Source organism: Vulpes vulpes, chromosome 15, assembly GCF_048418805.1.
Source record: "Vulpes vulpes isolate BD-2025 chromosome 15, VulVul3, whole genome shotgun sequence".
Lineage (NCBI taxonomy): Eukaryota > Metazoa > Chordata > Mammalia > Carnivora > Canidae > Vulpes > Vulpes vulpes.
In genome coordinates, this window is record NC_132794.1 from 91,047,758 (window position 1) to 91,071,955 (window position 24,198).

At 53.2% G+C, this 24,198-nt stretch overlaps 3 protein-coding genes and 1 pseudogene across 7 annotated transcripts; 2 read left to right on the plus strand and 2 right to left on the minus strand.

Annotated features, from left to right (window-relative positions):
• The first annotated feature begins 713 nt into the window (after positions 1–713).
• On the plus strand, positions 714–15,303 carry SEMA4G (semaphorin 4G). 2 transcript variants are annotated; one of them, XM_072739807.1, is made up of 16 exons: positions 714–1,164; positions 4,203–4,682; positions 4,784–4,932; positions 5,217–5,279; positions 8,472–8,570; positions 8,664–8,757; positions 8,909–9,022; positions 9,214–9,383; positions 9,467–9,636; positions 9,926–10,070; positions 10,212–10,434; positions 10,813–10,928; positions 11,064–11,227; positions 11,381–11,442; positions 13,033–14,088; positions 14,225–15,303. In XM_072739807.1, exons 2-15 carry the CDS (start codon positions 4,559–4,561, stop codon positions 13,860–13,862), a joined length of 2,523 nt encoding a protein of 840 aa, XP_072595908.1. In that variant the 5' UTR covers positions 714–1,164; positions 4,203–4,558; the 3' UTR covers positions 13,863–14,088; positions 14,225–15,303. The 2 variants fall into 2 exon arrangements, with proteins under 2 accessions (XP_072595908.1, XP_072595909.1); XM_072739808.1 differs by having other exon boundaries at positions 14,229–15,303.
• Positions 3,365–3,477, minus strand: LOC112918235 (U2 spliceosomal RNA; annotated as a pseudogene).
• A 593-nt stretch (positions 15,304–15,896) lies between the features above and the next one.
• On the minus strand, positions 15,897–17,198 carry MRPL43 (mitochondrial ribosomal protein L43). The gene is made up of 3 exons (XM_025992290.2): positions 16,956–17,198; positions 16,762–16,868; positions 15,897–16,629 (listed from the first exon to the last, which is right to left on the minus strand). Exons 1-3 carry the CDS (start codon positions 17,084–17,086, stop codon positions 16,388–16,390), a joined length of 480 nt encoding a protein of 159 aa, XP_025848075.1. The 5' UTR covers positions 17,087–17,198; the 3' UTR covers positions 15,897–16,387.
• TWNK (twinkle mtDNA helicase) lies at positions 17,185–22,243 on the plus strand. Of its 4 annotated transcripts, none has more exons than XM_072739809.1 (6): positions 17,185–17,376; positions 17,814–19,058; positions 19,245–19,485; positions 19,629–19,736; positions 20,048–20,189; positions 21,076–22,243. In XM_072739809.1, exons 2-6 carry the CDS (start codon positions 17,816–17,818, stop codon positions 21,394–21,396), a joined length of 2,055 nt encoding a protein of 684 aa, XP_072595910.1. In that variant the 5' UTR covers positions 17,185–17,376; positions 17,814–17,815; the 3' UTR covers positions 21,397–22,243. The 4 variants fall into 4 exon arrangements, with proteins under 4 accessions (XP_072595910.1, XP_072595911.1, XP_025848065.1 ...); XM_072739810.1 differs by having other exon boundaries at positions 17,197–17,329; XM_025992280.2 differs by having other exon boundaries at positions 17,200–17,376; positions 19,222–19,485.
• The last annotated feature ends 1,955 nt before the right edge of the window (positions 22,244–24,198 follow it).

Below are 24,198 nucleotides of genomic sequence, written 5' to 3' on the forward strand. Positions count from 1 at the left end.
TGAGAGACAGAGAGAGAGAGAGGCAGAGACACAGGCAGAGAGAGATGCAGGAAGCCCAATGTGGGACTTGATCCTGGGACTCCAGGATCATGCCCTGAGCCAAAGGCAGACGCACAACTACTGAGCCACCCAGGCGTCCCTAGTGGGATCTTTAACAGTCTATGAGGCAGAGATATAGCCTGAGTTGCCAGGGAAACTACAGCATCAGAGATTGCATGGGAGGACCATCCTGGACCTCCCCTGGTTGGGGAGCTGATTCTGAGGGGGGGGGTTCCTAGGTATGGTGATTGAGTCTAGAAGGGACAGGATATCTGATTGCTTATGAGGAGAGTTCACTGGAAGACCTGGAGTAAGAATGATACTCATCGTGAGCTAAAAGGGAAGGCAGTTACCTGAGTGACCCAGTCCCTGAGGAGGTAAACCCCAGTTACTATAAGGTTCGGTTGAGTGGACAAGTGCAAACCCTTGTGGCTTATTTATCCTGAAAAACAGCATTTTCTGTGTGAACGTCTGGTCAAGCTGTTCATCCCCCTAAGCCGGATCTACTCAGACTTCAAGCCAAAGGACCAAGCAGCTAGAGGCTCTTGAGCTGGGAATCCAGACCTATTCTGTGTTGAGAGCTACTCAGAGCTGCCCTCCACCTACTGTGGCCCTCTACACCCTAGGCAGAGAGCAGAAGAGGTGGGAGGAGCGTAAGAAGTGAGGTCCAGATTAGAGGACAGGTCAGAGGGCCCTCGGGAGGTTAAATCCCCAGAGGACAGGTTTGCAGATCCCCAGCAGTACCCAAGTCGGAGGGGCCCCAGGGCCAGAGGGGAGGGAAGGTAGGCTATAAGCCTATCTACGTTGCACGGCGTGGTGAGGCCACCACCAGGGGGCGATACCGGGGCCACGGCCCTGGGGGGACAGAGGACGCCAGCTGCCTGGAGGCCTTGGGAGCCTTGGCCTCAAATCTTCTCTGTAGTGTAGGGTGGGGGGCGAAAAAGAAGAGAGCCGCGCCTTTCCCTGCACACCACCCAGTCAGCCCCGCCTCCCTGACCCCGCCCACCCCCGGCTCCGCCTCCACCCCCGCCCCGCCTCCGGCCGCGGCCCCTTCCTCCCGCAGCTGGTGCTGTGGGGCCGCGGAGCAGCGTCGCTGTCTCTATGGCAGGGGATCCGAGCGCAAAGGTGAGAAAGGCAGGGAGTGCGGGCGGCGGTGGGGCCTGGGCCGGGAGGTGGGGGGGCGGAGGCCAGGCCAAGCCTTCCACACGTCCATTCCACCCTCCAAGCTGGGCCAGGCCTTTCTCATCGCCAAGGCTCCCGGTCCCGCATAAAGGCTCTGGAGGGGCGCGGGCCAGGCCTCGGGTGGTGCTGGGCGCAGACCCGCCGCCACCTCGGAGTGGGGGACCCGCGCGGGGCGGGGACCCGCGTGGTGAACAGTGTTCCCTGGGATCTGGGTCACGTCTCCTGGCGTCCGGCGGGATCGAAGGAGAGCTTGTCCTCGAGCTGCAGAAGTAGAGACTGAGGTTAGATCTGAGGAGAGGGGAGACCCGCGGACTGTCCAGGATGGGGGATGGAGAGGGTAGCGGGGGGAGGGGCTCTCGGGCCAGAAGAGGCAGCCATCCTACTGGCCAGAGGGGGATGCCGCCTATCTAAGCAGGTGGACATCTGGGATGAAGGTCGAGAGCCTGCTGATCCAACATCGATCCTGTTTGGGGGAGGAGGTGTCTCCCCTCCTCAGTTTCTTCAGCCCTAGGATCTAATAGTCGGAGGTGACCAGAGTTCAGGGGGCTGGCCCTGGGGAGGAACCCAAACTATGGAACCTGAGGGTGGAGTGTGGGGTGTGGACTGGAGACCTTGAAACCTTGTCGCTACTGGGGGAGGGAGGGCAGCAGCTCCGCCCCCATTTAGCCCCGCCCTCCCTCCCAACAGGTTAAATGGGGGCTGAGAGCCCCTGCCCAATGCTCACATGTAGAACAGCAGTATACACATGGGAGTAGAGCAGTGCTAAGTTACACGTTTCATTCCATCTTTCCATTGCTAAAGCTAGGAGCCTCCTTCTTCCTGGGCTAGGTACCCCCTCAGTCTTTTGCAGAGAGGCCATCCCATCTAAGCATCTGAGGTCAGATGCCTCCCCACATTGCTAAACACACACACACACACACACACACACACACACACACTTGGAATCTGGCCTTAAAATTGGGACTTTCAGGAAGGGAGGCAGGATCTGCTCTGCACCTCAGTGGACACTGGCAGCCTCCAAGCCTGCAGTGAGAACTGGACCCCTGTTTGTGCATAATGTTTGTCTCTGCAAACATGTAATGGTGTGTTTGAGCACTGTGTGAACACACATGTAATTGACCTGTGAGCATGAACAAGCCTGACCTACTGTATCGGTGGGTTTGTGTGCATGTCCCTACACATATGTGTATATGTGCTGGACCTTTCTGTGAGTAGGTGTACAATCCTTCATATGCACATGTGTGGGTTTATAACCCTCCTTGTCAATCTCTAAGGCTGTGTGACCTGCTGAATGAATAGATGTGAATGTGTGAATACAACCTTATTTGTCATTTTGCATGAACACATCTGGCAGGCCCTTGATAGGACATAAGCATGCACAAACCTCTGTGTGAGTTATGTATGCATGACTCTCCAGTGAGTACATGTGTTCACAGCCCTTCTGTGAACATGTGTTTATGTGCACCTATTGCGTGCACATCACCCCTCTCTGGACATGTGTGACTTTTGTCATGAACCACACTCTGAGTGGTTCCTCTCACCCTGGGATGTGTTCTTCCTGCCCAATCCTAGGAACTGACCTCGCAGCCATAGCCCCCCCCAACACACACACACTTCTGCACTAAGCAAATAGGCCCTAAAGATAAACAGGTGTGCCTCCACAGTGAGGGGTGGGGCATGGGCAGTTTGCTTGGGACTTCCTGCTGCCCAGCCCCCAAGCGAGGAGCTGATGCCCTTTCTGTGGTCCAAGGACCCTCTTCTCTCCACTCATACTACATTCTCCCTCTCTGGGCTCTGACCACCACAGTGCTGACCTTTACCTCTTAAACAAATGCTCCAAATTCCTGTTCTCCCTCTTGCCAGTTCCTGGTCCTTCCCCTCTCTTCAAGGCCACAGAGTTAATATTTGACCTGGAGAGGAGGGGGGAAGTGAGTGGCCCCTATGGCCCTGTCTGTAGGTGTCTGATGAGATTGGGTGGATCAGCCTTCCTTCACACCCAGCCCAATCTAGGAAGCCTTCAAGAGCCACCTCAGAGATCAGGTCTATTGCAGAGGTCACAGAAGGCCTGCCACCTATTTCCATCCCATCCCCAACTGGTTGGCTTGAGGGTCCAGGTGTGGGAATAGTCTCCAAGATGTGCCAGGGGAGGTGGCCAAGAACTCAGGGATCTCATCATTCACCTTTTCCATGTAACTTATGTTAAACTGATAAGAACAGATATTACACTTGATCTTAGCCAAAAGGCAGAGAAGCGATCATTCACCTTTTCCATGTAGCTTATGTCTCAAATGGTCTTGCACATGGGAGCCTCCAGTACAGACTTTACACCAATGCAGCCAGGGGGGCCCAGATGGCAGCACTCCTGCCCCATGTCTATGAGTGCCTGTTTGCAGGTAGGGGCATGTGTGGATGCCTAGTCAGAGGGTGCAGTACAGACTCGCATGGGCAGAGTAGAGATGTGCACCCCCTCAGAGAGGAATGCTGAGGAAGAGAAGTGTCTAATTAAAGAGAAATTCCAGAGGGAGCTCTCAGGCCAGGGAAAAGAAAAAACAAAGGGAAAACAGGACAAAATAAACAAAGGCCCATTAAATGTCTCTGCCCCAGCCTTCTTGCATAAGGCACCCCCGCAGGCAGCCAGGACAACTGCTGCCCCAAGTTTGGTCTCATTGTTGGATGGAGAAGGCATTCTCCCTGAAAATAGAGCTCTAGTTGAGATGGAGGCCTAGCTTAGCTTCCGACTTGGTCAGAGGAGGGCCATTAACTTTGGGTTTGGGTTGGGAGGAGTCTAGGGTCTTGTAAGGAGAGCAAGTTCTGCCCAACTCGCACAAGAACAGAGAGGTGGACAGAGTCACAGTGAACTGATCCTGATGTGGGAGTTCTATAGGCCACCTCCCCCAGTACCCCTTGATGTCTGGGGGGTAATGCCATCTACCTTCCACCCACACATAGATCAAAGAGTTTTTTTCCTGTTTTTTCTTTAGAAAACGGACCTCAGAGAACCAAGACTAGTCCTTCTGTCGGGGCAGGGTGACCCCATCAGTGACCTACAACCCCTCTATGACCCCACAAGTTCCTCCCACCATGGAGTTTGTATATGATGCAGAAAGGCAGTGTGTGATATATCCCTCTCTCTGATCTCTAACCTGGGATTCCATGGCCACACAACCCTGTGATTCCATGTCCCCTCGATTCCAGGACCCTCCCTGGCCCCATGACCCCTGACCTTCCAAGTGACCTCCCTGGGCCTTGACCCCCGTGACTGTTCTTCCCATCATCCCCTGTGATTCTGGCCTTGGCTCCCCTGGGGGGTCTTACAGGTCTGGGCCTCCCCAGGAAAATGTGGGGGAGGCTCTGGCCCCTCTTCCTGAGCTTCCTCACAGCCACTGCAGTCCCTGGACCCTCACTTCGGAGACCATCCAGAGAACTAGATGCCACCCCGCGGATGACCATCCCCTATGAAGGTTAGATCCCCCCACCCTCAAATTTTGAAAGACAGCAGGAGCCAGGTCTGGGAATAGAGAGGCAGCCCCAGGGCTGGGCTCACTGCTCCTGCTCTTCCCAGAGCTCTCTAGGACCCGGCATTTCAAGGGTCAAGCCCAGAACTACTCAACACTGCTACTGGAGGAGTCCTCTGCAAGACTGCTGGTTGGAGCCCGAGGTGCCCTGTTCTCTCTCAATGCCCGTGACATAGGAGATGGGGCTCACAAAGAGGTTAGCCCCTAGAACTTGGAGCACCCGGAAGGTCTCCAGCTTTATCCAGCTCCCTGGGAACCTCAATTTCCTAGAAGCCCTGCCAGCTCTCCATAGCCCCCTGATCAGATAGCACTGCCCTTCCCAAGCCAAGTCTCCTTTACCATTCAGTGCCACTCTTGAAACTTACCTATACCCCAGGTTCCCCTGTTTCCTGCAGTCCTATCACTTGGTTCCATGGATAATGGTGAAAGACAAGGGTACTGGGGTCAGCACTTCAACCCATTCCCTTTCCCCATCTCCAGATCCACTGGGAGGCCTCCCCAGAGATGCAAAGCAAATGTCATCAAAAAGGAAAAAACAACCAGGTATGTGGTCTGCCCTGTCCCCAACTTCTTTCCTTTTCCTCTTCATTTGGGAATGTCAGGGTTGGTGGGGACACAGATTGAGAGGTATGGATCAGCCAGTCAGTTGCAACAACCACAACAAACATGTGAGTGTAGCCAAAGTGGCAGGCCCTAGGTGCAGCACTTCTAATCCAAACATTTGGTGGCCTACCAGCTTGGCCTGTAGTAGCATCTTAATCTCTTCTGGGCTCCTGAATAATAATCATGAGAGTAATAAATAATCTCTAGTAAATGTTAACTTAGCTGTTTTCTCTCCTAATTCTAAAATAACCCTATGAAATAGTCTTATCCTCCATTTTACAGATGAGAAAAATAGGTTTGGTCAAGGAATGCCATGGAGGAGTGGTAGTGAATTGTCAACTCTTTCTGGCTTAAGAACAAACAGGGTGTCCGCAAGGGTCCCATGTCTGGCTATGTAACAGATCCATATGGAGAGCTTCTTAAGAATATGCATTCCCAGGGGCGCCTGGCTGGCTCAGGCAGTAAAGCGTGTAACTTCTTAATCTTGGGGTCATGAGTTCAAGCCCCACATGGGCATAGAGATTTTTTTTTTTTTTTTTTTGAGATTACTTAAAAAAAAGAAGAAGAAAAAAACACAGTCCTGGCCCAAGGATTCTTTTTTTTTTTTTTTTTAAGATTTTATTTATTTATTTATGAGAGACACAGAGAGGAGAGGCAGAGACATAGACATAGACAGAGGGAGAAGCAGGCTCCTCACAAGGAGCCCACAGAGCTCAGGCAGCCCTATGTGGCTCAGTTGGTTGAGTATCTGACTCTTGGTTTCAGCTCAAGTCTCAGGGTAGTGGGATGAAGCCCTGCATTGGGCTCCCTGCTCACCTTGGGCTCCTTGGGTTTCTGGGGCTCCTGCTCAGCAGGGAGTCTACTTCCCCCTTCCCACTCCCTCAGCTGCTCCCTCTCCCTTTGCTCCTCCACCCTCTCTGCCCCTCCACCCACTCATGCTCTCTTTCTCTCTCTCTCTCTCTCTCTCTAAAATAAAATAAAATAAAATAAAATAAATATTTAAAGAGGCACCTCTAAGAGAGTCCATCAAAGGTGCCTGCTGATAGAGCATGCAGCATAGGTAGAAAGTGGGGCTGGTGAGGGAAGTGGAGCCCAGATCACAGAGGACTGTAAATGCCCAACTGGGAGGATGGATTTTATTCTGTGACAATGGGCACCCTCACCATTTGGTACTTTACAGACTCTCAAACTTTAATGTGTGCATGAAGCCCCTGGGTATGTTATAAATGCAGATACTAACTCAGTAGGTCTGGGGAAGGCCCCAAGATTCGGCAATTCTAACAAGCTTCAAGAGGACACTGATCCTGCCAGTCCCCAAGCCATCCTTCAGATAGCAAGGCTTGAGGAGAACATTTCCCAAGGCATGTTCTAAGAAAAGTTTAATGGTCACATAAGTTTGGGAAGTGCTGTATGCTCAATTCTACAATGCACAGCAATATCCTTAAGGCTCTGAAAAGTCCGCTGGAAAGGCAAGCTTTAGCCATGGTTCCCAACTTATTTGACCACAGAATTCCTCCCTGACCCCTCTTTTTTTATGTAAACAACTTAGGGAAACACTACTAGAGGAATATTAATCCAGTCTCAAGCACTAGATGGATTAAAATAGAATGAGTCTGGAGGCAGGAAAGGCAATGGGAGTTGGTGACATCATGGGGTCAGAGGAGGGAGGCCTGAACAGGCTAGTGGAGAGGAGGGACAGATATACCCAGGGAGGGAATGGGATGAGACAAAGAGGTCTGCGTGGATTCACACCCTGGGGTAGCAGGCAGGAGGAAAAATCACTAGCAAGGCAAAGAAGTCAAGAGGGGCTTAGCTTATAGCAGTTAATGGGCAAAGAAAGGTAGTGTGGCTAGAGGGGTGAGGGGGTGAGGAAGAGGCAGAGGCCTTTCATGCAGGCCCAGACGTGGTGGGACCCTATGCTTAGGACTCTGGTGAGCCGCTGAAGGTTTTTAAATACAGCAGTGACGTGAGTTGGTTTATATTTTTAAAATATGCCTTGGAAAGTGGGTTGCCAGAGGGTGCTGATTGGTAGAGCATCTCTGAAAGGAGACTCCAGACAATGGTAACAGCAGTCCCCTTTGAAGCCAACAAGGCTAAAAGGAGATCCTCTGTTTACAACCTATCCCTTTGTACCTTTTGAATTTTACACTGTGTACTTATATTCCTCATTCGCTGAATAAATAAGTAGCTTTTATAGAGTCACAGCGGCTTGGGAGAACAGTCAGGCAATCTCTACATTTATCCAGGGAAGAGGGGGCAGCGGTAATGTGGACTAGGGTGGTGGAGGTGGAGGAGAAGTGGACCACGTGAGGAGACACAGCAAAGAATCTTAGAGAAGGACCGAACATGGGGGTGAGAGAATGGAAGGCATCAAGGATGACTCCTCGTATCTGGACTGAGTAATAGGATGGATGGATGAAGTGAGGTGGGAAGGACTGGATGAACAGGTTTAGGAGGGAAGGTACAGGTTAGGGAGGAGGGAGTAAGCTTGGTTTGTGAGTTGGTGAGTTTGATTTTTCCGTGGGCTATCAGGTGGAGAGATGGCCAGAACCTAGGGATCGATTTGGTAGTGTCACCCCAGAGGGAGCATGGGGACTCCAGGAGTGGGGGGCACTGATGAGAAGATGTGAGAGCAGCATTCCAGGGTAGTGGGGAACCTGGGTGGGGGGGCCAGGACTGGGGATGCAGAGGACTGCCGGAAATGTAGGAGAAGCTGGCAAAGTGTTTCAGATCATCCTAACAGTGAAAGAGCAGAGAGAAGAGGGGTCTTGCCACTGGGAAGCCAAAGGACAGAGAGTTTCAGGGAATATTCTGTGTTCTGGGCAGTGAGCAGGCCCTTTGGAATCTCAGAAAGAACCATGTCCGGTGGGTGGGGGCAAGAGGTGGACTACAAAGCTGGATTGACGGGCAGCCCTGGTGGCGCAGCGGTTTAGTGCCACCAGGATGTGATCCTAGAGACCCGGGATTGAGTCCCACATCAGGCTCCCTGCATGGAGCCTGCTTCTCCCTCTGCCTCTCTCTCTCTCTCTCTCTCTCTCTCTGTCTCATGAATAAATAAATAAGATCTTAAAAAAAAAAAGCTGGATTGATTAATGGAAAAGGTCTCACAGCCCTCCCCCACCTACTCCATAGACGGAGTGCTTCAACCACGTGCGATTCCTTCAGCGGCTCAATGCTACCCACTTCTATGCATGCGGGACTCATGCTTTCCAGCCCCTCTGTGCAGCCATTGTGAGTATGCCTGCCCCAGCCCTGATTGCCGATTCCAGGCCACAACCCCTCATGTCCTCCAGACCACTGACTTCTGGCCCCATATTTCCCCAGGATGCTGAGGCCTTCACCTTGCCAACAAGCTTTGAAGAGGGGAAGGAGAAATGTCCTTACGACCCAGCCCGTGGCTTCACAGGCCTCATCATTGGTGAACATGCTCTCCTCCCCACCTTAGCTCCTCCTCTACCAGCATGCTGTTTGTGGGGCACGGATCTCATTGCTAGGACTTGCCACCCATGTGTATTATGCGCCTTGTTGTATGTGACATGTCTGTCATGCTTGGCATGTCTCTGCTCCAGATGGAGGCCTCTACACAGCCACCCGGTATGAATTCCGGAGCATCCCTGACATCCGCCGGAGCCGACACCCACACTCCCTGAGGACCGAGGAGGCTCCGATGCACTGGCTCAACGGTCAGGAGGATGAGGCACAGGATGATGGGGGGCAGGGGACTATTTCTTCATCTTTCCTCCCTTGGGCAGTTGACCATCCCATCCCTAAACTCCCAGGTGAACCTGTCTATTCCTGTGTGCTGCTGAGTGAGGGGTAGTAGTGGAGGGGATCCCCAGCCTGTCTGAGGCCACTTAAACTGCCTAACCCACAGATGCTGAGTTTGTGTTCTCTGTCCTGGTGCGGGAGAGTGAGACTAGTGCAGTGGGTGACGATGACAAAGTTTACTACTTCTTCACGGAGCGTGCCACTGACGAGGGCCCCAACAGCTTTGCTCAAAGCCGCAACAGCCACCGTGTGGCCCGTGTGGCCCGCGTGTGCAAGGTGAGTAGGACCAAGTTCAGGGCAAGAGTGTAGAAGCTGAACCCCTGAATCTGACCCCTGACTCTGTGCCCCTATCTCTTCAGGGAGACCTGGGAGGAAAGAAGATCTTGCAGAAGAAGTGGACCTCCTTCCTAAAGGCACGTCTCATCTGTCACATTCCACAGTATGAGATGCTACGTGCTGTCTGCAGCCTGGACGCTGACACCTCAGCCCACACGCACTTCTATGCAGCCTTCACACTGACCACACAGTGGTGAGTGCAGGGATAGTGGGGAGATAAGGAACTGGGGACAGCATGAGGGTTAGAGCAGAGGTCAGTGAGGATACGAGAGGATCCCTTGTGGGGGCGGCTGGCTGCTGAGAGAGAATTTCGGGTACACCCAGCTAACCTGGGGCCAGAGGCCACAGTGGCCTACTGACCCTTAGGAGAGGCCCTAAGGCCTAGAGCTGGGGCTGGCCAGGGTAGCAGTGGGCTCCAGACTCGGCAGGTAGCAAGTCCCACTCAGTGTGACTCAACACCTTTCCCTATGTCCCCTTCCTAGGAAGACCTTAGAGGCCTCAGCCATCTGCCGCTACGACCTGGCCGAGCTGCAGGCTGTCTTCGCAGGTCCCTACATGGAATACCAGGATGGTGCCCGGCGCTGGGGCCGCTATGAGGGTGGGGTGCCAGAGCCCCGGCCTGGCTCAGTGAGTCCCCAAGTCTGGGGTTGGCGCTGGGTAGACAGAACCCTGGGAGGGCAGAAGGATCTAGCCTTGGGGCTGATGGGGGATGGGCAGGCAGTAGATTGCTGAGGCTCACCACCTCTGTCCACCCCCCACCCACTCCAGTGCATCACAGATTCATTGCGCACCCGCGGCTACAACTCATCCCAGGATTTGCCGTCCCTGGTCCTGGACTTTGTGAAGTTGCACCCACTGATGGCTCGGCCCGTGGTGCCCACACGCGGACGGCCCCTGCTGCTCAAGCGCAGTGTGCGCTACACACACCTCACAGGGACACCTGTCACCACGCCTGCCGGGCTCACCTATGACCTGCTGTTTCTGGGCACAGGTACTTCTGACCCTTGGTCTGAGCCCTTTGCTAACTGAGTCCTTGATCTTCGTTGACCGCTAATCCCCTGGATGACTTTTGATCATGAAGCCCCGGTGACCATTGATATTGATTCTTCAATGAACACTCACAGTGGCCCTTGGTAACTGCTGACTCCTGTCACCAAACACAGTGACATTTGGCCCTGATCACTAATGCTTCTGAATCCAATAATTTCTGCCATGACTAGCCCAGAGTTCCCAGTGCCCTGAGGAACTGCTACTGGCTGAAGCCTTGTCCCTGACCTCATGACTCCCAAGCTGCTCCCATTAGGCTATTACAGGAGGCCAAAACCAGATTCCACTATTTGGTTCTGATCCTCTGTTCTCTCCATACCAGCTGATGGCTGGATCCACAAGGCTGTGGTGCTGGGCTCTGGAATGCACATTATCGAAGAGACGCAAGTATTCAAGGAGCCCCAGTCTGTGGAAAATCTGGTCATTTCTCCAATGCAGGTAGCCTCTGACTCATGACTTTCAATATGGCCTTACCAGAATAGGGGGAGGAAGTAGATGGCTGGGCAGTGACCATGTGTGTCTGTAGGTGGGAGTTGAGGGTGTTGCCAACCAGCTTTCCTCTCTGGCTCCCAGCATAGCCTCTACGTGGGGGCCCCTAGTGGAGTCATCCAGCTACCACTGTCTAGCTGCTCCCGCTATCGCTCCTGCTATGACTGCATCCTGGCCCGGGACCCCTACTGTGGCTGGGACCCCAGCACCCATGCCTGCACCGTATTCAACAGGTCCCAAGGTAGCAGGTGAGAAGTGTGGTAAGGGAGGTGAGGGTCCCCGGTAAGCAGGGGATCAGGGCCTGCCAGCTGTAGGGAAAGCGGGGGCAGCTGTTGGGGACAGCCTCCCAGGTCCTGCCACTAGGGAACACTAAAGCTCAGTCCTCCTGTTCCTGTGTCCAGGACAGCACTGATTCAGGACATGGAGAGAGGAAACCGAGGCTGCGAAGGCAACAGGGACACAGGTAGGTGATCTCCATGGACGTATGTAGGCCTGCTTGCACAGCCTGGCCTCTTTACATTTATTGCCATTTATCTGCCAGTGTGTGTCTCTGAATGGCTGTGTCTGTGGGCTTTCAGCAAGGACGTCCCAGCAGAGTTTGGCACAGAGTAAGTGCTTCACAGACAGTTGTTGCCTTAAAACATCATAAATGAGGAGACAGGCTCAAGACATGAAGTTTTCTGTCACTTCTGGAGCTTATAGCCAAGGGAGAGGGTGGTACAGACAATTAAATGAACCGGCAAGTAATTATTTTCATTGGTTTTTGTTACAAAAGGAATACTTGCAACTATGACAAGTGTTTGAGGATAATGGGTACTTCCTAAGGAAAATCAGATGACTGAGCTGATGCCTGGAGAGCAAAAGTTAATAGTCACAGCTAACGGGTACTGAGTACTTGCTCCAGGCACTGACTGACCACACACACATAGTCTCTCTCAGACTCACAGCATTCCTGGGAGGCAGGTGTCACAATCCCCATCCCCTCGAGAGGCAATGTCTCTGAGGTACAGAGAGAATAGGTAAACTGCCCAAAGTTAGTAAGCTATTAAGTAGCAGGGTCAGAATTCAAACCTGACCCCAAGCAGCCTGACTTGAGTTTATGCTTTTCATCACTGCTGTGTTCTTTCCTCCAAAGGAACCAGTGGAGGGCCTAGAAAGGGGGGGTGGGAGTGGGGGTGATACACCCAAGCAGAATGAACAGCAGCAGATGAGCTTAATGTGTTTGAGAAGGGGCTGGAGAAGTGGGCAGGGACCATGTTAAGGCAGGGGAGCGGCCTAATCAGTATGGTATTTTTAAAAGGCTACCTCGGGCAGCCCGGGTGGCTCAGTGGTTTAGCGCCTGCCTTTGGCCCAGGGTGTGATCCTGGAGTCCCAGGATTGAGTCCCACGTCGGGCTCCCTGCATGGAGCCTGCTCCTCTCTCTGTCTCTCAAAGAATAAATAAATAAAATCTTTAAATAAGATAAAAGGCTACCCCCATTGCTCATGGAGAATGGATTAGATATGGGCCAGAGTGGGCCAGCTTCCCCAGTTTGGGAAGGAGAGAAGTGAACAGGTCTGAGATGGATTCTGAAAGCAGAATCTTGGTGAGGGTTAGATACAAAGGTGAGAAGCAAGAGAGACTCCTCCCCAGATTTCTCTGCGATTTAAGCAGCTGAGTAGCTCATGGTACCATTCGCTGCTCTGACAATTCAAGGAAAAGACCTGGTATCGTTTGGAAGGGAGGCTCTGGCCTTAGTTCCTATGCCATGTCCAAGAGGCCTCTTATGGAGATGCCCTGCAGGTGAAAGATGTTCAAGTCTGACAGGAGAGAACTCTGCTAGAGGTCGAGATTATGAATCACTGGCAGATTGCAGGAATTGAAACCACTGGGTGGTTGCAAACCTTATGTGGGAACATGAGGTGCAGGAGACCTTGGTTAGATGTCACCATGATTCCAGTTCCTGTGCTTGGTGCCAGAGATACTGACAGTGAACCATCTTGTGTGCTATCTCCAGTGCCTTCCCTGAGAAAGACAAGCATTGACTACTACTGTCTCTCACCCACCCTTCCAGGGCCACCACCACCACTGAAAATGCGCTCTGTGCTCCGAGGTGATGATGTCCTTCTGCCCTGTGACCAGCCATCCAACCTGGCCCGGGCCTTGTGGCTGCTCAATGGAAGCATGGGCCTAAGCGACGGGCAGCACGGCTACCGTGTGGGTGTGGACGGGTTGTTGGTGACAGACATACAGCCCGAGCACAGTGGCAACTATGGCTGCTATGCTGAGGAGAATGGCCTCCGTACCCTCCTGGCCTCCTACAGTCTCACAGTCCGGCCAGCCACTCCTGCCCCAGCTCCACAAGCCCCTGCCATGCCTGGGGCACAGCTGGCACCTGACGTAAGGCTGCTCTATGTGCTAGCCATTGCTGCACTTGGGGGCCTCTGCCTCATCCTAGCTTCCTCCCTCCTCTACGTGGCCTGTCTTCAAGGAGGCAGACGAGGACGTCGAAGAAAATACTCTCTGGGTCGGGCTGGCCGGGCAGGGGGCTCTGCTGTGCAGCTGCAGACTGTTTCAGGCCAGTGTCCTGAAGAGGAAGATGAGGGCGATGATGGCGAGGGGGCTGGGGGCCTGGAAGGTGGCTGCCTCCAGATCATCCCTGGGGAGGGAGCCCCAGCCCCCCCGCCTCCACCACCCCCACCCCCACCGGCTGAGCTGACCAATGGGCTGGTGGCTCTGCCCAGCCGGCTGCGCAGGATGAATGGCAACAGCTACGTGCTCCTGAGGCAGAGCAACAATGGAGTGCCAGCAGGGCCCTGCTCCTTTGCTGAGGAGCTCAGCCGCATCCTGGAGAAAAGGAAACACACACAGCTTGTAGAGCACCTGGATGAGAGCTCTGTCTGAGCCCAGCCTCCTAGGACAATGCTCTTCCAAGCCAGCCTGTCTGCTCCAGGGTGGGCTGCTGCTTCCCCAACACAGCCACTCTACCTTCACCCCCCCAACTCCAGGCCCTTCTCCCAACTTTTTGATGTCCCTGTAGGGCTGGCAGAGTCAGGCCCAGCCAAAGCCCCCTCCTCAGTCTTCACAGACCCATCTGTGAGCAGCCCAGGCCAACCGGTGCTCCTCAGAGGTGGGTACTCCCTCAGGGCCTGGTATTCTGTAGACCCAGTCCCAGGTCCTATTCCTTTAACCCAAACACTTGGGAGGAGAGGAGGCCATCCTCCTGCCCCCTATTTGTCTGCTCCAACCCTTCCTCTTTCTCCCAGGCAGGGCTCTGCAGGTCCAGATGACCTCAACATCACCACCTTCTGCATGGCCTCTGTGCTGGACGGTCCCGAAACCAGACCTCTGCCAGCCACCAGAGCCACCTGAGCCCTGCGCACATTCACACGTGCACATGGATGAATGTCTGTCAGCTGGGCTGCAGGGCCCCCACCCCCATTTCCTGGTGCATTCCTGTTTCATCTCCCCTGGACTTTGGGTACCCTTCCAATTGCCACATCCCATCCTATCTAGTCCTGTCCTCTAGTTCCAGCCCCATATGGTGACTTTGGCAAGAGCTTGGGAACAGGCCAGCCTGGGGAAGGAAGACTGTGTCATTCCCCTCTCCTTAATGTGCAGCCCTCGTGAGTCAGCCTCCCTACCCCGTTGGTCATCTCTCAAGGGTGACAGAGCCCCAGGCATGTCCCTTCATGCACATGTGCTTACATTTCCACATGCATTTCTGAGCCTCCCTTTGCTGCCTCGGACCTGTGTCTGTTGGGTTTGGTCCATGGACATTTCAGAGGGAGAGCCCTCTCCCGTTCAGCTGTCCTCTCAGACAATTCCCCAGGACGGGTGACCAACACTGCAATGAGCCAGTCTCTCTTTTGGGGACCAAGCATTTGCTACCCCTAGACCAGAGCAGGGGGAGGAGATCTGATGTCTCACCTGGCACATGAAGCCCGTTCTTGGAACTATGCAAAGGGCAGAGGCTGGGAGTTTGGATGCTTGGCTCCCATCCCTGTCCTACCTCACCGGGGCACTTTCAGGGTCCAGGGGCCTCTGAAGTCTCCAGGCCCATATGGGACAATCAAATCCTGAGTTCCCCCATTCCCCTTGGGTGAGGATGACTGTTATTTTTGTAGCTGAGAACGTGGAATCCCCACGGATTTTTACTGCCCTTCACCCAACTTCTCCCACCTCCACCCCACAATGAATGTATTTATTGTGAGAACGGCTACACTTCTTTATGAATGCCCCCACTAAACCACCTAGGTGGGCAGAACAGGCATGTGACAGAGTGGGGAGCCTGGGCTCAGCTCCTCCCCCTCCTGTTGGTTAATAAATACCCTCTTTCCCCACAGCTATGTGTGTTCCGCTTGGTCTAGACTGGCCTTCCTGATCACTAGGCTTCTGAGCCTATGGGAACAGTGCTGCAGGGTTGGTTCTGCTCCCCATAAAACCATTTGCAGAGAAAACTGGGATCCTCAGCTTCCATTTGGCTGCTCTAGGCAGGTATATAGGTCTTTACAAGGCTCTCATTATTCACTGATCAGGATGGTAAGAGCACGACAAATTACAACCGTTCAAGAATTCATACAAAGCTTTCTAGGTTTTTACCTCCTGGCTCTTTTCTTTACCATTCCACTCCTCTGTTTTAGCTAAGTCTAAAAGATGCTCCCTGTTTATCAGTTCTCTTGCTCACCTCCAAGAAGCTTTCAGTACCTCCCCTCACCTATCAAGAGACAACATGAATTCATTTCTGCAGAGGGGCCTTGGAGAGTAATTGGGATCACGGCAAGCTTATTACCAGGGATCTGGCCTGAGAATCACTCTCCAAGGGTCAGTACTAGATTAATCACGTGGCCTTTGGTACTAACCATCCTGAAGTGTCGTATGTTCCATTTCTGATTTTAGGATAATGAAAAGTGGGGTTATATTTAAAATCTACACATATTTTTGAAGACCTCAAGTGTAACCTTGGGCAAGTTTATTAACCTTACTTTTCTAATCTAAACACACAGCTATAAAATGGTTATCCTAACACCAGGTTCACAGCACAGTATAAGGGGCTAGCTAGCTCTCTAGCTCAATGGTTGTAGAAAGAGGGCATTGGGGGCTCTTCTGAAGCCAACCTTGAAACCCCTCACCAGGATTCGAGATCACTCTTATCAATCTGGATTTCAGAAATAAATGCCTGCAATATCCTTGAATGGTCAGATTTCAGGGATGTCAAACAGGGAAGAATTAGGAGACTAACAAAGTCACTGCCCTCCTCCTGAGCAATGAAGAGCTCTTCTTTATCCCAAGCAAAAGCTTTGGCGTCAATGTCTCTTTTGGGGAGCTCCATCTGCCTGCGTGGGCTTGGAATTCCTCTGAAAGAGGAAGAACCACTTCCACTGAGGTAAGAGTCCAGAGCCCGAGATTGTAGTTGATGGGGCCACTCTTTACGGCACTTGCGCCTGGGCTAGCGCAGCATCCTGGACTTCTCGCGGGCGTAGCCCACCCAACATTGTCGGTTTGTTGGTGAAGGGGTGCCACTGGCCCTGGATGCTAGGACTGTCAGTGTGGAAGGGCTTGCGGATGCGGATCACATCCAGGCCCGACTGGTTCGCCAGCTTCTGCACCAGCGTCGCAATCTCCTCGACTGACTTGCAGTGGATGCTCTCCTCGCGCACTGCCCCATTAACTGGACAAAGGGATGGGATCGGGGAGAGAAAGCGGATGGATCAGGAGTCAGAGCAGAGAGAAGCGAGCCGGCCGAGTCTCCCCTCGACCCCGCCCCCGTGCCGCCCTCCAGCCCCCGTCCCGCCCCACTCACGGTATTCGGCCACTACTCTGGGCACACAGCACGGCCTCGAGTTCACGTATATTACGACCCCCGGGTTCCGTCGCGCGAAGTCGGCCACCTCCCGTTCCACGAACTCCCTGAGGAAGTCGAGAAGAATAAGCACAGAGACCCGACCCTGGGCGACCTCTGCCCGGAGAGCACCCCGCGCCGTTCGCCTGGCTCACCTGGCACCGCGGGACGAGGGCGCATCGCGGCTGAGGTTAAAGCTGAGACGCTGCAACTGCTGCACGTACCGGCCCAGCCCGTTGTAGAGGACACTGGCCAGGAAGCGGCTCGGGGTCCCGCGCGCCGTCATAGCCACGGCGCTCCGGCAGCCCAGTCGAGCTTGGAGAGGCGGGGGCGGGACAAAGGCCCAAGCTTCCGGTTCCGGGAACACCCGCGCGCAGGAGTTTTGCTTCCGCGGTCACCGCGGGAGGCGCGCCAGTGACCCACGTTGTGGGCTGGAGTGGCGAGAGGAGGGTAGTGAGACGCGGTCAAGGTTGCGAGCCGCATACGTTCTGGCAGTAGCGCCGAGGGAGGACACGGTCGCGGGGGCGAAGTGAGCGCGGGGACTGGCGGGAGCCGCCCGGTGGCGCTCTAGTCCTGGTAGGACCCCTTTGAGGGAAGGAGCGGCGAGGAGGGCCTCCACTTGGGTTCTAGCGCATTGGAGCCCGGAACGACGCAGGCGGCAGTAGAGATGGGGACGGCGAAGAGATCTCTTGGCGGAGCGGGAGTGGTAAAGAGATGATCTAGAGAAAGCACAGCGGAGGGGGCAGTGTGGAGGGTCCTAGAGGTGAGGCGACGGCTGTACAGCGCACCGGACACGAAAGGCTCCTGTAGATGAGCGTAGATGTGAAGTAGCAATGCAGAGGGCCTGAAGAGGGTTCGAAGAGATATTTATGAGGGAGAAGTTGCAAGAAAGAAGTTACCTCGAGTGGGCTCTGTAGAGTGCTGTGCAGAGGATCCCTAGAGTCTGAGCGAGTAAAGGCACCCGAACCAGGGACTGAAGGCATTACAAACAGTGATTTTCTCGATTTCACTAGGAATGTGGGTACTCCTTCGAGGCGGGTACCCCCTCCGTATGCTGCTGCCCCTGCGTGCGGAGTGGATGGGTCGGAGGGGCCTGCCCAGAAGCTTGGCCCCAGGCCCTCCTCGCAGGCGTTACAGGAAGGAGGCTCTCCCAGCCTTGGAGGTACCAGTGTTGCCTGTAACTGCAACTGAAATCCGCCAATATTTGCGGGCACATGGGATCCCCTTCCAGGATGGCCACAGCTGCCTGCGGGCACCGAGCCCCTTTGTGAAGGCCTTGGAGCTCAAGGACCAGAGTGGTGCTACTGCTTCCTTCAGCCTTTTCATTGACAAGACCACAGGCCGCTTTCTCTGCATGACCAGCCTAGCAGAGGGGAGCTGGGAAGACTTCCAGGCCAGCGTGGAGGGGCGAGGGGATGGGGCGAGAGAAGGGATCCTGCTCGGTGAGGCCCCAGAAGCCCAGGACAGTGAGGAGGTCCGGAGGATCTGGGACCGAGCCATACCTCTCTGGGAGCTGCCTGAGCCGGTGGAGGGCCAGCTGGCTCGTGTGATGTTTGGCCTTACCAAAGTGACTGATGACACGCTCAGGCGTTTCAATGTGCGGTATTTGTGGTCGGCTCGCAGCCTTGTCTTCCCTTGGCTCTCCCCTGGAGGTTTGGGATTACGAGGCCTGAAGCTACTAGGTGCCGAGGGCCAGGGAGACGGAGTGCAGTATAAGGAAACCACCATTCCCCGGCCTGGTGTCTACTACAATCTGTTTGGATTACCACTGATCAGTCGGCGAGATGTTGAGGTGGTATTGACGAGTCGTGAGCTGGACAGCTTGGCCTTAAACCAAGCCACAGGGCTGCCCACTCTGGCCCTGCCCCGAGGAATAGCCTGCTTACCCCCTGCCTTGCTCCCTTACCTCGAACAGTTTCGACGTATCGTGCTCTGGCTGGGAGATGACCTTCGGTCCTGGGAAGCTGCCAAGTTGTTTGCCCGAAAACTGAATCCCAAGCGATGCTCCTTGGTGCGGCCTGGGGACCAGCAGCCCCGTCCCCTGGAGGCCCTGAACCGAGGTTTGAATCTTTCTCGTATTCTGCGTACTGCCCTGCCTGCCTGGCACAAGTCTATTGTGTCTTTCCGGCAGCTTCGGGAGGAGGTGCTAGGAGAACTGTCAAATGTGGAGCAGGCAGCTGGTATCCGCTGGAACCGCTTCCCAGACCTCAATCGTCTCTTGAAGGGACATCGGAAGGGCGAGCTGACAGTCTTCACAGGTGAGCCCTTGGGAAATCACTACTTGGGGTAAGAGGCAAAGGATCAGGTGACAGAATCAAGTAGGATTGGGCCATGGTAAATGTTAAAGAGGATGTTTCTCCCAACTTTGAAGCCCTTGCTCCGGTCTTGGTTTTAAGGGTAGAACTTTCCTCCCTCACCCAGGTCTGTGTTCAACCCCCCTGCAGGGCCAACAGGCAGTGGAAAGACGACATTCATCAGTGAGTATGCCCTGGATTTGTGTACCCAGGGGGTAAACACACTGTGGGGTAGCTTTGAGATCAGCAACGTGAGACTAGCCCGAGTCATGCTGACACAGTTCGCTGTGGGGCGGCTAGAAGAGCAGTTGGACAAATACGACGAGTGGGCCGACCGCTTTGAGGACCTGCCTCTCTATTTCATGACTTTCCATGGGCAGCAGAGCATCAGGTGAGATTTCCGAGGCCTAGGGTTTTCAAAGAATGGGAGGGCAGAAGAACAAATCTCCAGCAGAATTTTCAGGAATGCTGGCTTCTCTGGTGGGAGACTGCTTGTGATTGACTCTTGAATTCATTGCCTCTTCCTCTTCCCAGGACTGTAATAGACACAATGCAACATGCAGTATACGTTTATGACATCTGCCATGTGGTCATCGACAATCTGCAGTTCATGATGGGGCATGAGCAGTTGTCCACAGACAGGTGATATTCTCTTGTCTCACTGGAACCCACTTGAACACACATGTCTTCTCAGGCAGCTGGCCCCTAGGCACACACTGTACTCTCTTGTTTTCTGACACGTGTGCTGGCACACACCACCCCATGTGTATTTTTGTCTTCAGACGTGTGGGCTGTGGCAGTGGGAAGTATAGATAGGGACCTAATTGTGAGTCCTTGGGTAGAGTGGGGTCGTGGCGGTTTGTGGGGAGATGTGAATGAATCAGCAGTATGGGTATGTTCATGTCCTTTTGTCTGTGTCTGATAATGTCTTTACTTTGTTGGGATTGGGACAGGATTGCAGCTCAAGACTACATCGTTGGGGCCTTTCGAAAGTTTGCAACAGACAATAGCTGCCATGTGACACTGGTCATTCATCCCCGGAAAGAGGATGATGATAAGGAACTGCAGACAGCATCAATTTTTGGCTCAGCCAAAGTAAGTGGCCTTTAGAGGAGCTCAAGCTTTGGAGAGTAGAGGGGGCAGGTGTGACCAGGCATGGCCTTTATTCAGCCTTAAATCGTCTTGACTATCCACCTGGAAGAGGCAGGAGACAGCAGCCTCTGGGGCCATGACATAAGAAACACATGTACTAGGAATATAAAGGCTGATAATGTTTGGTCCTTTGCCCTCCTTGCCCTTTAGGAGCTCACATTGTCCCGTGGGGAAAATAGACAGTGATTATAACTATATATAAGAGCAACAAAGGTATTTGGGAAACAAGAAATCTGGGTCAGCCTGGGACATCTGAGGAGACTTCCTCACCCAGTTGGGGAAAGGGTGTGTCAACAGAGGTTGGGTTGAGTTTTGGCTGACAGTTAGTGTTAAATAATCAAATTAATAGGAGGGCCTTCTGGGCAGCAGGACCAGCCCAATCCTGGAACTTCCAGGGATATGCTGAGGGCCTGTCATTCAATAGGCCTGGGCTGGGCACAGGGAATACAGGGTGAGGAGCACGAACTGTGCCACAATGGAACAAACATGGAGCTAGAGAAGAGAGTGATGCAGAAGTGGAAAGATGGTGGTTCTTTATGAGGATCAAGAATGGTCCCTGATGAACTGTGACATTTAGACCGAGACGTGAATGATAAGCTGGGGTTAAGTGAGGGTGGTAAGCTGTGGAGGAGAAGTGTTACCAGCAGAGGGAACAGCATGTACAAAATCTGGGGCAGCAGTGAGGTAGTCAAGGAACTGAAAGACTCAAGTGGCCCCAGCATCATGGTCAGTAGTCCCAGGAGCTTTTCCATTCTTCCCTGGACCTTCAGCCTTCCTTTCCACTTTTCATGTCTTCTCACTGCTCCTTCCTCCTGCCCCCATTCCCCAGGCAAGCCAGGAAGCAGACAATGTTCTGATCCTACAGGACAGGAAGCTGGTAACTGGTCCAGGGAAACGGTATCTGCAGGTGTCCAAGAACCGCTTTGATGGAGACGTAGGTGTCTTTCCACTTGAATTCAACAAGAGCTCTCTTACCTTCTCCATACCACCCAAGAGCAAGGCTCGGCTCAAGAAGGTCAAGGATGACAACGGGCTTGTGACCAAGAAGCCCTCCTCTGGCAAAAAAGGGGCTGTGCCCCAGAATTCTGAGACTTGCTTGGGTCAGTCCCACCACCCCTATCAGCCAGACCTCTCCAAGCCCTCAAGGTGAAAGCAGTGCAGAGCTGAACACTGAAATGAGCCTGACAGGATAGGCTGGGACACAGACTTTCTTAGCCCTCTGCTAAGGCTATCTCTGTCCTGCAGTCCTAAGCTAAGGATGCTCTCCAGTCAGAGGAGCCTAACCTAGAGCAGAGTTCCATACTGAGAGAATTCAATTCAGCAAGAGAACTTCTGTGTGCCTGTACTGGGACTACAGCGCTGACAAGACAGATGAGGACCCTGCTTCCCTAGAACCTGCAGTCTGGTAAAGGAGACAAGAAGAGTAATAAACACAAAACGTGTTTTTTAGACAGTGAGATATACTATGAAGAAAAAAGTCATGCAATTATGCTTACAGGCTAGTTTAGATTAAGGTCTAAACAGGTATCTCTCAACAGAGGACATTGGAGCTGGGGTCTAAAGAACTAGGACTGAGCCATGGGAACATCTGGAGAAAGAGCGATCCAAGCAGAGGGAAAATTAGACACAGAGGCCATGGGGTGAGAATGAGTAAATGGAGTTCAAAGCACTGAGTTCAGGCCCCCTGAACCTGGAAGGGAATAGAGGACTTGCCAAAACTCCAGTCTAGGTTTCTGGAGCCAAAGGCTGACGCAGTGGGTACCAGACTCCTCTGCTGCCCACTCTGGACCCTGCCACGAGGTGGCACTCGCCACCATTCCTAGGTGCTTGGCCCTGTAATATCAAGGCCCCAGAGGTGGAAGCTGGCCAGAGAGCCATGAAAGAAAACTGTGAGCTCAGAGTGCCTGCCACCTGGACAATGATTCCATGTTATGCTGCCTCAAATGATTGTAGAGCCTTTTCTAGTTTTACTGAAAAAAAAAATTTTTTTCCATTGCCTTTGTTTCTGTGTTTTTTCCTCTTTGTCCACCAGGTGTCTCCCCAGTCTATAACTGGATTTTCCTCTTGCTTGGAATTGGGAGTCTTTGAACTGTGTACTACAAGGAAGCATGGGCATTAAAGGGCCTTGACCCTCATATCCCTTTACGTGTCTTCTTGGCTTAGGGATGACAGGATGGTGCCTCTTTATCCCTGTCTTCCCTGAGGATCTCCATGTGAAAGGTGTGGGTCACCGGGCCACATGCCTAGGCCTTCCTTCCCTGACCAGCTGTCCCTAGGTGATAGAAGCCACTCACTGACCTCTCAGTGTGGTATCATGCTCAGTGTCTTCTTATCTGGCTCCCCACCCACTTCCCTCATCCTTGTACACTCAGTGTTTCTCTTATGTTTGTATGTGTCAGAACTCCTGGGACTCTTTAAAAATGTAGAACCTAGGGCCTACTCTCCCCCCAATAAACACATACACAGACATTTTTAATTCTGGAGGTCTCAGAAAATGTACAGAATTCTTCATTTTTAACAAGTACTGAAGGAGATTGTAAAGTTAGAGACCTACTCAGAAATAGTCCCAAGGGAGGACACTTTTCCCACCTCACTTATTCTGATATCCTAAAGTCCCATTTTCCCTTTAGATTTGCATGCAAGAATGGTCAGAATGCAAAATGTTGTGGGGAGGCTGGGGAGAAGGCTTTTGTAAGGGTGGGCAGAGGTTTCCTGCTGCCTTGAATTCTCTGGTCTACCTAAGAGGGCTGCCTCGGGCCCTGTAGAAGGCTCTGGGGTCTCTGGTCTGTTGTGAGGACTGACTACAATTATCTCCTGAAACAGACCCTGGAACAAAGCTGTTCTCTGGGGAAGAACCTGGGGTGGAGGGAGGGGGTAGTTCCTCCAGGGCCTCCCTTCTTGGGGGTCTCTCCCAGACTGGCTGGAGCCAGGCCTCCTAATCCTGCAGTAATCATTCCCAGCCGCTGGCTGGTCTATGCCTCATCCAGGGTCTGTAACATTGAATGTCAGCCATGCCTTCCAGATGTACACCACCAGGTCATTCCTACCTCTAAGGATTCTGGTCTACTGGAAGGCCTGGTGTGTTCTCAGAAAATCCTTTAGCTATTTCCATTAGGGGACTTTTGTGAGGTCTCTGTGAATTGGGGAGAGAAGGATAGATACGCACTTGCCTGTCTTGCCCCACCCTCCTAGCAGACACCCCCCCCATACACACACACAAAGCACAAATCAGAATGATGTGAGAGGGGAAATTAACACTCGCCCAACCCCACCCCGAACACACACATTCCATTGCACACCTGTCTTAAACTCACATCAAGATTAGCCAAAAGTATGTTCAGAAGTCCCTGGAGCCTAGAAAGCAGTAGGGGATCCCTGGGTCCTGAATAAGGTCCCCGGTAGCCACTGTCTCTGTACCCAACCAGAGTGGATTGAGGCAAATTACCCGGGCTCTTTATCCAATCAGATATTAAGAATCACCCTGAGAGTTTAGGAAGGGCCTGGCCCAGCTGGGTCCAGCTGGATCTTCAGCCTTGTCTTCAGATTTAGTGTCATTTTTTCAGCTTTCCAGTCGCTTCTTTACTGCAGGTGAGTTGGAGAAGAGATTAAATTCACTGGACTCTTCCTGTGCAGATACTCGTGCTGCAAGTAAGGCTCAGATACCTGTAGATGACAGTCTGTGCCTTCCCACAGGCTGCCTCGGGTGCCACAGATGGAGCCCTAGGTGCCTTCCTGCAATACAGGGCAACTTCCTGTTTGTGCCTGTGGGTGGAATTTTATGAGTGTAAGGGAAGCCTGGCCATGCTCTGTGCGGGGCCAGAACTGGCAAGTATGCTCACCTGGGTAGGCACCTACTGCGGGGAGGGGGGAAGGGGCTGGTTCTGCTAGGGCAATTCCGACCAGAGGGTGGGGCGGGGTCTGTTTTAGTGAAATCCGAGCCTTCTTTGTCTGC